Source organism: Hirundo rustica, chromosome 10 (assembly GCF_015227805.2).
Source record: "Hirundo rustica isolate bHirRus1 chromosome 10, bHirRus1.pri.v3, whole genome shotgun sequence".
NCBI lineage: Eukaryota > Metazoa > Chordata > Aves > Passeriformes > Hirundinidae > Hirundo > Hirundo rustica.
Genome location: NC_053459.1, coordinates 24,515,901 through 24,531,286, shown reverse-complemented (window position 1 = coordinate 24,531,286; position 15,386 = coordinate 24,515,901). Strand labels below are relative to the sequence as shown.

The following is a 15,386-nucleotide window of genomic DNA, read 5'->3' as shown; positions in this document are numbered from 1 at the left end:
ATACATCATTTGGCACTTAGCGAAATCCGTGACGTCGAAAATGGGGTTTAAAAAAAAAAAAAAAAAAAAAAAGAAGCGAACCTGAGCGGAACAAAAATATATTGTGCTGACAACAAATGCAATGAGATAACAGCATCTTGCTTTCTTTTTTTTTTTCTCCTTTTTTTTTTTTTTAAATAACTTAAAATACACTAGAAAAAATATGGTCAATATAAATAATTTCGTTTTCATGGAGAACAAATAGATACAAAGCCCGTCCATACCAAAGTTCGCGTAGAAGAGCTTTCCCTCTGTCTTGGCAATAAGCACGAGGGTGAGATGGCGAAATCTGGGATAACAATCACTGACCGCAGGGTACCCCAGGTTAAATAGCTATACGTCTCTCAAATAATAATAATAATAACAATAATAATAACTCCCCAAAAAATCACAAGATTACGTGAATAGATACACCTTTATGAGATAAAATGTAAATGTTTGACAGTCAACTATCAATTCACAAGTTATAGCCAAAATAAACTTTGTTGGTGTGTATCAACATATTTTACATGTACCCAGTACCTCTTATTGGAATTTGCCGTGGTGTCAAGTGGTGGTTGGGAATTAAATACTCTTTTTTTTGTCTTTCCTTTCCTTTTGCCCTCAGGACAGGAGGAACCCGGCCAAGGGGAGGCAAACTCCGCTCTCCCGGCGCTTCCCGCTCCCTTTTATTTCAGACGTGGGGCAGCAAACGACCGGCAGAGATTTAGGAGTGGCAAAGGTAGCGCTTGATCTGCCTCTCCCCGCCTGCTCCCCTCCAAGGTTAAAGGAGGAAGAACCCAGCCACGTTTGTTTGGTGGTTGTCTCGGTTTGGTTTTGTTTTTTTTTTTTTTCCTACTAAAGATGAGGGTGAAGTGCAAGTGAATCAAAGGACTCCATCAATGAAATACAAATACATGCAACCCGGAATGCTGCTGGAGGAAGTATCCCGGACAGTTTCCCATTAGAAATTCGCAGAGAAATCATTGTCTTTTTTTTTTTTTTTTTTTTTTTCTTTCTGTTTGTCGTCGTCTTTCTCTCTCTTTTTTTTTTCTTTTTCTTTTTTTTTTTTTTTTTTTTTTTTTTTCGCTATTCCAGACGCGGTTGTTAAACTCAAGTACCCGATGCAACGCGAAAGGAGGCCCGCCTCTCTTATCAAATTTCTCGTATTAAAGTGAACTTCGCAGAAAAAGGTCAGTTTCAAAACCTGTGAACTTCCCAGCTGCGCGTCCTCTAATTCCTTAAATAAGTATATATCTCCCGTCCGTTTTTCTCCTCTCCCCTCGTTTCTTCGCTTTTTTTTTTAACATTTTTTTTTTTTTTTTGGATTGTGGGGGGTATAAAAAAAAAAAAAAAAATAAAGAAAGAAAAAAAGAAGAAAAAAAAAAAAAAAAAGGAAAAAGAAAAAGCAGCATCGCGGTCACAGCCCCAGGGCGGCGGCGTGTTTCTTGGCCTTCAGGCGGAGGTCGGCGATGCTGGAATTCTTGCTGGTGGTCTTGGCGGCGGCGGCCGCGGCCACCACGGAGGCGGCGGAGGCGGACTCGGCCAGCGTGGCCAGCGGGAGCCCGAAGGGCGGAGCGGGGAACATCATGTACGGGGCGTGGGCCAGGTGCGGGTGCAGGTGATGGTGAGCGTGGGCCACGGCGCTGTCCAGCTGCAGCTGCGCCTGCACCTGCGGGGGGACAAGCGGAGGGTGGGCCCGTGTCACCCCACCCGCCCAGAAATGAAATAATAATAATAAAAATAAATAAAATCCTCGCGGCCGCCGAGCCGCCCGCACTCGCCTGCTGGAAGGGCATCCTCAAGGCGCCCACGTTCACGTAGGGAGCCACCCGGCAGGCCTCGAACTGGGTGGCGGCTCCGATCAGCACCCCTGGGCGGGGGAACGGCGGGGTCAGCGCCGGGGGCAGCGCCCGCAGCCCCCCGGGCGTGGCCGAGCCGCGCCCCCGCCCCGCTACCTTTGTGCAGCTGGTTCTCCTGCTTTCGGCACTTGGCCCGGCGGTTCTGGAACCAGACCTGCGGGGACGGGGACGGGGGGTCACGGGCGGGAGCGGCGAAAAGCCGCCCGGAACAACCGCAACCGACAGCGTTAATAACGATAATAAAGTTAAATTCAATTCCCGGAGCCCCCCAAGCCACGCGGGTGCGCTCCCCCCGGTGCCGGGGCTGCCCCCGCTCCCGAGCTCTGACAGGGGAAAGGAAAAGAGTCCGAACGGCCCGAAAATGGCCAAGCGCGGAGCGCACCCCGCAGGGAAATGATTTCCCCAGCCCCGGGTTCCACTTCCAGCATCACACCCCCGAAAAAGCTGGAATCGCCCTGGAGATCCACTGCTAAAGGGCGGTAACGGCCTGAGAAGCCCGCGCTCATTAATAAAGAAATTAATTAGCTTTATCCCGCAGAAAAACTCAACAACAGGGTTTTATGACTTTTTGTATTCTTTTCCTTTTTTGGGGGGGGAGGGTGGTTGAGGAGAAATCCGGTCCTAAAAGCTTCTCTACAAAGAAGTTTCGAATTTCTCTGCTCACTGGAGTGTAGCACAGCAGAGGAATAATTATCTCATTACCATAATAATCTAATTTGCTTGCACCGAAGAGGCTGCCCCGTTAGACACGAGCGTACCCTTAATATTGGAAATGGAATCGTTAAAATGAATTCCCAGCCTGAAGTTGTGCCGGCTTTGAGAAAGGAGGGAGGGAAAGGGGGAGAGAGCCGGTCCTAAAAGATCCCCGTTTCTAAACCCAGGGCTCTGCAGCGCATCCCGGCAGCCACATCCGCCAAGGAATCCTTTCCCCGAGGCCAGGAGAAAAAAAAAAAAAAATAAAAAGGATAAAGAAAAAAAAAAGGATAAAAAAATTGCATTTTTTGAGGTCTTACTCGAAGAGACGAATATAAACGGGAATTCCTCCCGCCCTGTCATTTTCTCCAGCCAAGGAAAATCTGCCCAAGGGCCACGTTCGCCCTCAGCCTCCAGCGCCTTCCGTCATTTACAAATTAGAGCAGATACGAGGCAAAATATTGAAAAGCGGTTTGGGGTTTGGCTCTTTTTTTATTATTATTATTTTTTTCCGAGAGGATTTCTAGGGAATGGGTTTAATCTATGTAAATCTCCAAAAGTTATTATGCGCCCTGCGATTTGGCATCATGGGAGCGCGGATTATGCGCCGCCGCCGCCTCCTTTGTCGAGCACCTCCCTGCTCCATTTTCCACAGCCAACAACTTTTTGCCTGGGTTTTGTTAAGGTTTGGTGAAGAGAGATAAAAAATAAATTGGAAAAAAAAAAAAACAAAAAACAAAACCCCAAAAAACCCCAAAACGCAACCACGGACAAACACAAATAGAAACCAACCGACCAAAAACCAACGGAGCAGCCAGAAAAAAATAAAAATAAATAATAAAAAATAAACAAAAAGGAGGGGTGGAGGAGGGGGAAATGAAGAGTTTTATAATTTTTTTTTAATTTTTTTTTCCCCCCTGTGGTTCAGGCTCTGACAAAAGCTGCTGGTTTGGAGTTTTTCTGCTCGCCGCGCCGGCTCTGCCTGTGTCCTCACAACCTTACACGATGCAGGGAAGCCCCCCGAGGACTGAGCGCGCACTTGGGTGCAGATGGTGCCTGCGAGCACAAAGATCGAGGGGGAGTATCTGTTACAGCGATACTTTCTACCAGCTGCAGATGTTCGGGGGCCCTAAAACTTCTCCATGTGTTCCGACAAATAATGACCATCATTTTCTGTTCTTTTCCTTTCGGAACGGAAATACACCGGAGCAGCTACATTTGTTCTCATTTGAGGGATCCCCCTTCCTCCCCGCTCCTCGGCTCATCCCGACAAAACTCGCAGAAAGCGGCTCAGGAACACGTTTGGAAAAACAGCAACAACAACAAAAAAACCCCAAAACCCAAACTTTGGGATGGTGCAAAGCGCAGGTTAAACCCAGAGAATCCGCGGCTTCCCGGGAGGGGAGAGAAAGCTCAAAATATCTCGGGTTCATCCCGGACTTTCCCCGTTTTCCGTAAACCCGAACAAAGGCACCTCGCTCAGTTTTCGTGCCGTTTCAACACGGAAGAACTACGAGGGAAAACGGACTGAAAAAGGAAAAAAAAAAAAAAATCTACCTATCCTTGTTTCACTCTGCGGTTTCTAACTCGCTTTATGCTCGCGACATCCATGACAGGAATCGCCGCGTCCATGGATGAACCGGGGAGCGGGGATGGAATGAACGGCGGAGCTGGGGTAAAACGCGGCAGAACCAAGGGACGGGGACACGCGGGGAGACAAATCCCGGGCAGGCAAAAACCCTGCGAGGCCGGGGCTGGATCTGCCGGGTGAAGCCGGGAGCCGGGGAGCCGCATCCTCTCCCTGACACAAGGATGGGGCACGTCCCCATCATCTTCCCGAGCTGCCCCTTCCCCCGAGCACACGCGCCCACGCGGGGGGACAGCCACGCAGCCCCGGCTACCTGCACCCTGGCCTCGGAGAGCCCCAGCCGCTGGCTCAGCTCCTCCCGCATGAACGCGTCCGGGTAGTGGGTCTCGTCGAAAAGCCTTTCCAGCTCGTTCAGCTGCTCCAGGGTGAAATTCGTCCGGCTCCTCCTCTGCTTGATTTTCGTCTGCCCTTCGTCTTCCATCGCTTTCGCATCCTCCTTGCGCTCCTTCAGCTCTGGGGACACTGGGCACGACACAGCAGTCAGAGCGGCGGCGCCGGGGGGCACCGGGGCTCGCCCCGCTCCCGGCGGCCGGGGGGATGCGGCCGGGAGCCCCCCGGGGCCGGGGCAGCCGCTACCGGGGCCTGCGAGCCCGGGCCGCTCTAGGCCGCCTCTGCCGCTGCCGTTCCGGGCTCGGCCGCGGGCTCCGGTAACCGCTGGCGGGGGTGGAACGGGGTCCGCACCGAGCCCTCCCCGCCGCGGCCCCGGGGGATGCGCAGCAACAGGTCCCCGGAGCCTCCGCCGGCCCCTCCGCGCTCCCCCGGGATTCCTTTCTCCTCGGGCGATTTTGGGCCGGAGCCCCGCACCGGGCCCCGGGACCGCCCGGCCCGGCCCAGCCGCGGCTCCCCGCGGTACCGATCGCCTCACGGCGGGCACCCGCTCGGGGGATGCTCCGGGCTCTCCGCCGGTCCCAACAAAAGGGCGGCAGCGACCCGCGGGTCCCCGCGGCCACGGGAACGGGAACGGGCCCGGCGATTCCCGCAGCACCGCGCGGAAACGGCCGCGGGTCTGAGCGGGGGCAGCGCGGCCCGGCCCGGCCCCACGCGAGTGCGCGCAGCCCGGAGCGCGGGGGAACGAACGGGCCCGGGCTTTCGTTGGCGGCGCGGCTTCCCGTGGGATGCCGAACGGGAACGAGCCCGCGTTCTCAGCAAGTTAAATCCGGGTTTGAAGTATTTTCATCTAAAAAAAACTTCCAGCCCGGCCGCCGATCTCCCGCGCAGCCGCCCGTCATCACCGGGAGCTGCCTCTCCGCGAAGCCCTGGCCACCCGCGACCGCGACCCCGGCGGGGGCAAGGGGAGGAAGGGGAAGGGGAACGGGAGAAGGGGGAGCCCGCGGTGCCGCCGTTACCGTCGCTGAGCTTGGGGGTGGCCGCCTCGGCCGCTCTCTCGGCGGCGGCGTCGGGCTCTCGGGGCGGGGAGCGCCCGGCCGGCCGCGCCGCGGGGCTGCCCGCGTCCTCCCGGCCCGGCTCCGCCGCCGCCCCGCCGGGCTCCCGCGGGCCGCCGCCGCCGCGCAGGGGCCCGCTCTCCAGCACCTCGCGGTAGGTGATGAGCTCCTTCTTCTCCTTGGCTTTGGGATCAAACGACTTGGAGACGAACGCCGTCAGCTCCTCCATGGCTCAGGGGCGCGCTGCCCCGGCTCCCCGGGCGGGCATCCACGGGGCGGGGAGGAGGCGGCGGCGGCGCCCCGGGCCGTGCCGAGCCGGGCCGGGCCGTGCCGCCCGACGTGCAGGGCTCCCGGGGTCTGACAGCGACGCGGCGATTGAAGTGGCACTATTTATACTTTGCAAAGCCGGCCCCTTGTTCCCGGCGAATTACCTCCCCTCGGAGCTCTGAATGGACCCCTTCCTTCCTCCCTTCCTTCCTCCCGCGCTCGCCGCTCGCCCGCCCGCGGGGCGCTGCGGCCACCGGCACCGCCCGCCCGCCGCGCGATGCGCCCTAATTAATTTAATTAGGCGCGGGACCGTGCGCCGGGTCCCGGGCGAGCGCGGCGCGGAGCGGGGCCGGGGCGGCGGGGGAGTGGCCAGCGGGACGCGCGGGGGGGCGGCGGGGGCGCGCAGGCTCCGCGCACCGCCCCGCCGGGGTCGGCTCAGCCCAGCCAGGGTCGGCTCAGCCCCGCCGGGGTCCCTCAGCCCCGGGAGCGGCGAACCGGAGCGGCCCCGGCCCCGCGGGAGCGGCCGAAGTTCCTCGGCGGGAGCCGCGGATAAACGAGGGGATGGATAAATGACAGCGAGGAGCGCGGCCGCGCATCGAGGCATCATCGCCTTCGAGCCGAATTCGCCGATATCGCCGATATCGTTTTCCTAATTTATTTATTTATTTTAAATCCCACCGCGGAGCGCTTTTGTTTGACGGGTCTCGCCTCTCCCCCCACCTCGGCTAAATTCTAATAAATTATTCAGAATTGTTTAACTCGTGCCTGCGTATCGATTTTTCATTGACCTTTGGGGCGATGACTTCGCGTAACGGAGCGTTCATTTTACCGGGTTCGGTACCGGGGGTGGCGCGGGCCTTTACTCCGAGCCGGTCACACGCGACCCTGTCGCGACAGGCAGCGAGTCCCGATCCCCCCGCGCCGCTCGGGAGCCGCTCCCGGGGGCGTTTTCCATCCCGGGAGCGCCGGGCACGGGGGGATTCGGTGTGACCGGCCCCGCCGCGGCTGCCGAGCGGCCGGGTCACCCTCACCGGCCCCTCCGCGCTGACATTTCGTTTGTCCCCACGAGCGTTTCGCCGTTCCCGTGGCTCGGGAGCTCGCGTTAAACGAGGCAAACTCGGTAAGAAAATCGAATTAAGCGGAGCGGTGAAATGGTGCCGTTGTATTTCTGTCCTGTTGTGTTTCATCCCGGCGGATGCTCCGCTCCGTCCGGTGGGTCCCGGCTCGCTCCGAGCCCGGCGCGCTCGGTCCCTCGGGCACGGCGGCGGTGCCCACGCCGCGAGTGGAGCGGTGCCCTCCTCCCGCGGGGGCGGCTCTGGGCGCCAGAAAACCCCGACCCTCCTCTAGCTCATCGGGACGGAACGAAAACCGCTCCGTGCCGCTGTGCCGGGACGGGCCCGCGCGTGGCCGCGTTGGGCACGGTGCGGACAGCAGCGTGGGCAGCGGGACCCCGACCCCGGGAACACCCACGCTCCCCTTCTGCGGGTCGTGTCACGCCGGGACCCCGTGGGTCGCCGCGTTGGTCGCCGTGTTGGGCACGGTGCAGACGGCGCTCCGTGAGCTCTGAAGCTCCCGTGGGCAGAAGGACCCCTGTCCCAACCCCGGCCCGACCCCGATCCCAACCCCGGCCCGACCCCCGCCCGTCCCGCGTGGGCGCTCTCCGGCGCGCCGCATCGATGGCTCGGCGCTCGCTGTGGCCGCCTGGCCGCGCTCGGCGGTGGATTGGCGCTGCCTGCCCGCCGCCCCGGAAGGCGCTGGGCTCGAACCGGGGCCGCGGCGGCTGCGCCAGGTACGGGGGGCACGGGGGGACCCCGGGGACCCACGGCGGGACACCGGGGACACCGGGACACGGGGGACAAGGGGCAGAGCGGCACCGGGCACGGCAGGGCCGGATCGGCGGCGGCTGCAGGGCCGGGTGTGCGCGGCGGCCGCGCGGCCTCCGGTGCGGGCGGTGCGGGGGCGCGGCCCCGGGGGAGCCCCGCGCGGGGCAGTCCCGGCCGGGCCGGGCGTGGGCCAGGAGCCGCGGTGCGCGGGGGTTTGGCTGCGTGGGGAGGAGGAGTCCCCGGGGCCGCTGGCGGTGGCGGCGAGCGAGCCCCCGGGGGATGCCGGTGCTCACGGGGCCCGTGCCGGGGACAGCACGGGAATTCTCCCGGAGCGGACGCCGCGTCCGGAACGTGGCGTTCTCCCGCGAGGATTTTCCCTTGAGTCCCGGCTGGTGCTCGCTGCGGCTCCCGGCAGTGCTTGGGAGGAGTTGCTGTGTCCCTGATGGGGAATTTCCCTTTGTTCTGCTCCAGGCTCTCCCCGGTGGATCAGCAGGTGCCGCCTCGGTGGCCAAGAGCGTGAGGAAAGGCAAAAGTTTGGATGGAGGAGATGAGCGAGTTGGACCCGTCTGTGCTGGGAAGAGGAGGAGCAGAGAAGGGATCGGAGCTAGGAAGGGGCTGGAGCACCAGGAGGGACTGAGGGAGCTGGAAAGGAGCTCAGCCTGGAGAAAAGGGGGATCGGGGGGAAATTCTGCCTCTGCACAACTCCCTGACAAGAGGGGACAGCCGGGAGGGTCAGGCTCTGCTCCCGAGGAACAGGGACGGGAGGAGACGGAACCGCGTGTTTTTATTTTTGTTTTTGCATAAGCATAAGCCAACACCAGACCGTCTCACAGCTGGGCACGTTTGGGTTCTGTGCAGGTGGGAGATGGGCCGGCGCTCCTCGGACACGGAGGAGGAGAGCAGGAGCAGGAGGAAGAAGAAGCACCGCCGGCGCTCCTCCTCCAGCAGCTCCTCGGACAGCCGCACCTACAGCCGCAAAAAATCCGGGAGGAAATCCAGGTCCAGGTCGCGCTCTCGGGATCTCCAGTCTTGGTCCCATTCCTATGAGAAAAGGTGCATTTGTTGTAGGGGGTTTTCAGAGGTTGAGCTCTTTGATTTTACAGATCCCAGGGTTTGGATCCCGCGGGTTGGGAGTTTGTGGCACGGGATTGTTCCGGATGTGAGAATGTTTTCGCTTTCGTCAGAATGAAACCCCCAACCCACCACAGTGACCGAAGCACCCACACCTCCTTCCCCCCAGGAGAATAAAGCAGGGAATGTGCAGATCCAAAGGAAACTGCTGCTTTAAAGCACAGAAACCCCAAGAGATAAAGTAACTCTTCCTTTCTTCTCCCAGCAGGAGAAGAAGGGAACGACTCTTCCACTGTCCCAAGCTGCTCCAAGCTCATCCAGCCCGGCCCTGAACACTCCCAGGGATCCAGGGGCAGCCAGAGCTTCTCTGGGAATCCCATCCCGGCCCCTCCCCACCCTCACAGGGAGGAATTCCTTCCCAATCTCCCATCCAGCCCTGCCCTCTGGCCATGTGAAGCCATTCCCTGTGTCCTGTCCCTCCATCCCTTGTCCCCAGTCCCTCTCCAGCTCTCCTGGAGCCCCTTTAGGCTCTGAAATTGTCTCTGAGCTCTCCCTGGAGCCTTCTCCTCTCCAGGGGAACATTCCCAGCTCTCCCAGCCTGGCTCCAGAGGGGCTCCAGCCCTGCAGCATCTCTGTGGCTCCGTCCTCTTTGCCTCAGTCTGGCTTGTGCTGGTGAATTCATTGGGAAGTGGGGCTGGAAAACATTCCCAGTGTCCAGCTGCCCTGGAAATCCAGGAGGAAATGCTCCTTTCTGGGGCGAGGAAGGGAGCTCAGGGGTTTGTTCCCTTTCTCCTGCTCCTGCTGGGATCTCCATCCTCCCCAAGGAGGTGCCAGGGGCTGTGGTCCAGCTGTGAGCAGCTGGAATCCCGTTATTCCAGCACAGCCAGCTCCCAGGAAAAGCAGGGGGGATTTGGGGCTGGATGGACCCCAGGCCGCTCCAACTGCATCCAGGAAAGCCCCAAGGCTCTGCTTTTGGGATCTTGGCTTTGCCCTTGGGGCAGGGCATTTGCTTCTGGCAGTTCAGGGATAAATCCTTGCTGGATTTATCCCTGACCCTCAGGAATCAAAGGCAGCACTTTCTGGAATTCCTGTCCCTCATGCAGCAGGAACATCCCATTCCCTTTCCAGGTGCAGCCCTGCTGTCCAGCAGTTAACCTATTTATCCTTTCCAGCTCCTGCAGTCCCTTTCCCTCATGCTGGATCAAAAAATATCCTGAATTCCAGCAGTGTTTCTGTGCTCTAATATTCTAATATTAATCACACATAAAGGCCAAAAATAGGGAGGATTGTAATTGTTAATTAGTTAACTCCTGGGGAGATGGAGAGGAAATGTTAAGATTTGTATTTCATTTGGATTTGGGGTTTGATATCTTTTCTTTCCCCTTTCTCCTTGGCGTAGAAGAATTTATTCTTTGAATAAACAGAACTGGGAAGGAGAGGAAAAGAGACCCTTTTGATTCCTGATTGGATTTAGGGAAGAACTGCCCTGAAATGAACCCAAATGAAACAAATTAACATTGATTTACTGATTACTACCAATAGTATTTAAGGACCCCACCCAAACCTCACTTTTTGCTTGGGATGTGGATTTTGGAGGCTCAGCTCTTTAGGGCAGTAGTGTCCCTGTGTACGTGAGGTACTTGTCATGGGGGAATTGTGGGATTTGGGGCTTCTGGAGCACCCTGCAAACCTCCCCCTCCATGGTTTGTGCATGTTTTCTCAGCAATTGTGGGGGTCTGTCCCTGTTTTTGGGGCTTTTTCAGCCTCCCCCTGGTTCTGTTGTCTCAGGAGTTTTTGGGGTCTATCCCTGTTTTGGGGTTTTCTCAGCCTCCCCCTGGCTCTGTTTCCTCAGGAATTTCTGGGGTCTATCCCTGTTTTTGGGGTTTTCTCAGCCTCCCCCTGGCTCTGTTTTCTCAGGGATTGTTCGGTGTCTGTCCCTGTTTTTGGGGAATTCTCAGCCTCCCCCTGGCTCTGTTTCCTCAGGGTTTGTTCGGTGTCTGTCCCTGTTTTTGGGGAATTCTCAGCCTCCCCCTGGCTCTGTTTTCTCAGGGATTGTTCGGTGTCTGTCCCTGTTTTTGGGGTTTTCTCAGCCTCCCCCCTGGCTCTGTTTTCTCAGGGATTGTTCGGTGTCTGTCCCTGTTTTTGGGGAATTCTCAGCCTCCCCCTGGCTCTGTTTTCTCAGGGATTGTTCGGTGTCTGTCCCTGTTTTTGGGGAATTCTCAGCCTCCCCCTGGCTCTGTTGCAGGCGCAGACACAGATCCAGCAGCAGCTCTTCCTACGGCTCCAGGAGGAAGCGCAGCCGCTCCAGGGGCAGAGGGAAATCCTACAGATCCCAAAGGTCCAGGTCAAAGAGCAGGACCAGGAGGTAAGAGTGTCCCCTAGGAAAAAAAAAGCTGTGTTATTTCTACTGGAAAAGCGTTCCTGGAGAATCCTGACATAATTACTGAGCTTGGGATAAATGGAAATAATGGCTGCAGGTGATGGTTTGAGCCACACATCCCTCGAAATTCCTCCTTTGGGGTCTCTGCAGGGCTCTCCACACACAAATCTTTCAGTTACCCTGGTGAAACAGTTTTGAAGTTGTTTATTTTGCATTTGATTCAAGCAAAAAAAGCATAAATAGGGGCTCTTGATGTCACAGAATCATTTGGAAATATCTTGTGGATTTTTTATTTTGCTTTCCATGATTCTCACACGTACCATTGGCTCCCTGAAGTTCAGAATAAACTGATTTTGTCACCTGTGTTTCTCTTGGAAAAGGATGACTCTTTAGTTATGCAGTCTTTTATTAATATTTAAGGATGATCACTGCAGTGAAAGCGTGCATGCATTGGTTTGTGAGAAGTATTTCACAACTGAAGTATTTAAATCTTACCCAGAAGCTGCAAAAAGTCATAAAATCGGCTTTTCTTCTTTAATTAGAAGCCCCTCGGGTTGTATTTGTGTATATTTTTCAATTAAGAGGTTTAACAGAAGTTTATCCTGGCTACCAGGTTTCCCATTAGCTTTTTGTGTTGACTTTAATTTAATTATTGAGTGGATCAGGCAGATCTGAGCTGTTTGGGTACGTGTTTAAAGTCTTCAGCCAGGTGATTTTGTGTGCCTGCACTGAGAGTTTTAAACCTTTGGCTTCCATAGCCAGACCAGGACAGCTGTTGCCTCTAAATGTTGAAAAGCTGTTGCTGGAAGATGTGAATGTTCCACTTATTTGTGTTGTGCTGTGATTTATTCCCCGCTGCTCACTGGAAGAGCTGCTTGGACCCTTTATTGCTGCAGTGCCTTTGTAGTAGGAATTATTTAGATTTAGAAATAAAGTTAGAGATCAAACTGCCTGACCCCTCTTGGAGTATCCTCCCCAGCAGAGCTGTGCAGCTATTCCTGTGAAAATCCACTTTTTTTTTGTTAAGAAAATCAGTTTGAACCCACAGAAACGGCAGAAGAATGAGGTGAGAGGGAAGGTTTTTCAGTGTGTCACATGCTCACTGGGTGGAAGTGTGATAAACTGATTTAAAATGCTTTTATTATGATAAAACAATATATAAGAAGTTGCAGACCTCATCAGCTATGGTTTAATTGATATAAACCAATATGTGATAAATATAAATTGCAGATCTCACTAGCTATGGTTAAGTGGGCATCTTTTTCCAAGGGATTGGATTTTAATCATGGTCGCAAAGTGTGGGAATTAAGCACCTAAAAAGCTGAAAACCGTGCCTACTGCTAGAAAATACTGCGTATGAGATATTTGCTGTATCAGGTATTTTATGTAGCAAATAGTTTATGTTTCAGGTGTTTATGTATTGAATATTGTCTGTATCAAATATTTGGGGAAATTGAGTGTGCAGCACTAGAGGGGTGGAGCTGCGCATTCCTTTAAGTGCTGGTCCTGTTCACACACACTGAGGGGAAATATTGATAAATAACATCCCAAATGACCCCACAGGAGTCCAAAAGCTCACAGTTAAACCCAACAGCACCCATTCCATCCTTTATTGTGATTTTTTTCCGAGTCTGCTGTAAGGTGGCACTGAGCAGCTGTGGGTCAATCTGATTTTTGGAGAGTTAAATCTTGCTTTGGCACAAAGCTGCTACCCCAGGCCTGTGCTTGCCCTGGCTGTCACTGCTGAGCTCTTGCAGTGATGCCAAATAATCCCTTTTCTGCCTCAAAATCACTCAGTCCAGGGGCTCACCAGCTTTCCAAGGACTTCAGGATTCCTCAGGCTGGAAAAGAGATGGTGGGGCAGAGAGGGAATGATGGAGGGGTAGAAAAAATAAACCTAAAAATAGAAATAGTAGGAAAAGGTGATCCAGGGTTGAGGATTTCCCATCTCTGCCTGAGCCTGACCTGGGGCAGGGGTGACAGTGCTTGTCCTGGAAAATGTGTGTGTTTATTGAGCTGGCATGAATTCCACCTGTAGTCCCTGAGTTTGTTCATGGTGGGCCGACTTATTTTCCTGTGTCTTTTTTTTTGAGGTAAACCCTGAAGAAATCACTTGTAATAATTAATAAAAGCATCCAGGGCAACTCAGGCTGCCCCTTTTGTGTTCCTGTGGTAAGGGGTGGGTTATCCAGGGGAATATTCCTGGTGATCTCCAGCTTCTGGATTGCCAGGGAGGGAGGAAGAGCTGGGAAGCTCAGCCCTGATTGTGACCCTCCTGCTGCACCTTCCCAGGGTTATTCCCTTTAGGAGACAAAGAAATGCTGTTTTTAAATTTTATTTTATTTATTACGAGCCTGCCCCTAGAAGATGACCTTCCTGTGGGAAGTTAAGGTCTGTGGTGTGGTCTCTTTAAATCCCTGGGGTTGTTTTTGGTGTAAATTGTGCAGCTGGCACAGGTTCTGTATCCTGTAACATCTTTTCTACCAGCTTTTAATTTGTTTTTCAAGGTAGTGAAGGTGATGTTAAAAGTAATGTGCTTTTTTAATAACTCCTCTAATGCAGGTGTTTTATTTGAGCAGGTGGTTCACAGATCTCAGGCAGTGCAAAACACTGAGACAGATCAAGTTTTACTCTGAAAAGCTGTAAATATTTGAAAATGCAAATATTTGAAATAGGTGTTGTGTGTAACCTAAACTGATTTCTTGTGCTTTATTGGAGAAGATAAGAAAACTTGTGCATATCGTGATTATTCTATTTGAGATGCATTTTTAGAGTGGAAAAAGTGGAGCTTCCCAGTACTGGTTGTGTTTGATTTGAGAAGCTAAAGAATCCTGTGCATGTGTTGGCTATTTTATTTTAGATGCAGTTTTTAGGGTGAGAAAGGTGGGGCTTCCTGGTATTGCTTGCACTTTTATTGGAGAAGATAAGAAAACTTATGCATGTTGTGATTATTTTATTTTAGATGCATTTTTTTTAGAGTTGAAGAGCTTCCCAGTACTGGTTGTGTTTGGTTTGAGACTATAGGAAAACCAGTGTATACTATAATTATTCTGTTTTGGATGCATTTTTAGAGTTGAACAAGTGGAGCTTCCCTGTAATGGCTGTGTTTGAATTTGAGACAACAAGAAAACTTGTGCATATCATAACCATTCCCTTTTAGATGCGTTTTTAAAGGCAAGAAATTGCAGCTTCCCAGTAATGCTATAAATTCCAAGCTGTCCTACAGCGAGGGAGTACAATGCAAATAGGACTTAATACGATCACAAACTGAATTTCAGCAGGAACAACCAAGATTTACATTAAATTAGGAATTTTAAAACCGATTTAGTTTGTTTTACTGAGCATTTGCTTAATAACATTTCGCCTCCTCGCAATCTTTTTAAAGCCAATAATTCGTCTGCGAAGCGCGGGCGCATCCTCCCGTGGAAAAATTGGAAGCAACAGCTCCCCCTCTGCAACCACACATCCAGAGCTGGGAGAGGAATATTTCAGCTCCACGGAATTTAATAAATCATCCCATTTCCTAATTTGATCATATTAGATGCTGATGTGGAAGGAGCATTTCAAATAGCAGCTCCTCATTAATATACATCAGGCTGGGGAATAGCAGGGAATACTTATGGAGGGATGTCACAGTTCCTGTTCCTTAGTTTACTAAGTGGAACAGGTTGATGTGATCCTGGGTGTTATTTGTCACTGTCTTGCTAAAATGGTTTGGGTCGAGTTATGGAGTCCAGAAAGACGGCGGCTGATAAATCAAAAGTGGATTGAGTGGACAGCAGGCAGTGATTGATACCGTGACAGGATATGAGGAAAGGAATCTTGATAGGAGCATGCCCAATATTGAATATGAGAAGGAAAATGGCCCTGGAGTATGGATATTATTCAAGGAAATGAGAATAATAATATCATCTTGAAATTATTGCTGGGTGAAGATTAGGAGAGTTCTTATTAGAATATTCTGCCGCTGCGGCGCGCGGGAGCTCGGCTCCCGAGGAATTCTGGGCTGGATGGAGCCCTGGGAATACCGGGAGAGTTTTCCACTGCGATTGTTCTGCCTGTGAATCGCACAGAAAATACTTTGCAGCGGCACTTGCTGCACAAATCTTCTCATTCACGGAGCTCTAAATAGAATTAACCAAAAAAACCCCGTTGACCTTTATTCCCCAATTCCATCCCATCCCGTGATTACGGAGCGTTCCGCTGGAATTGCCTGAGAATATGCAAGTTTGCTTTATTGTC

At 53.5% G+C, this 15,386-nt stretch overlaps 2 protein-coding genes across 2 annotated transcripts in view; one reads left to right on the top strand and one right to left on the bottom strand.

Moving 5' to 3' along the window:
- Nucleotides 1-201: 201 nt before the first annotated feature.
- SHOX2 (SHOX homeobox 2) lies at nucleotides 202-5,877 on the bottom strand. Its single transcript, XM_040074426.2, has 5 exons — nucleotides 5,568-5,877; nucleotides 4,475-4,683; nucleotides 1,977-2,034; nucleotides 1,803-1,891; nucleotides 202-1,690 (listed from the first exon to the last, which is right to left on the bottom strand). Exons 1-5 carry the CDS (start codon nucleotides 5,830-5,832, stop codon nucleotides 1,439-1,441), a joined length of 873 nt encoding a protein of 290 aa, XP_039930360.1. The 5' UTR covers nucleotides 5,833-5,877; the 3' UTR covers nucleotides 202-1,438.
- A 1,741-nt stretch (nucleotides 5,878-7,618) lies between these two features.
- The window catches only part of RSRC1 (arginine and serine rich coiled-coil 1), a 126,596-nt gene continuing 118,828 nt past the window's right edge, over nucleotides 7,619-15,386 (top strand). The window contains exons 1-4 of the mRNA XM_058421942.1: nucleotides 7,619-7,659; nucleotides 8,165-8,186; nucleotides 8,552-8,746; nucleotides 11,010-11,129. Coding sequence (XP_058277925.1) covers nucleotides 8,559-8,746; nucleotides 11,010-11,129 — 308 coding nt within the window. The 5' untranslated portion in view covers nucleotides 7,619-7,659; nucleotides 8,165-8,186; nucleotides 8,552-8,558. The remainder of the gene's footprint in view (nucleotides 7,660-8,164; nucleotides 8,187-8,551; nucleotides 8,747-11,009; nucleotides 11,130-15,386) is intronic.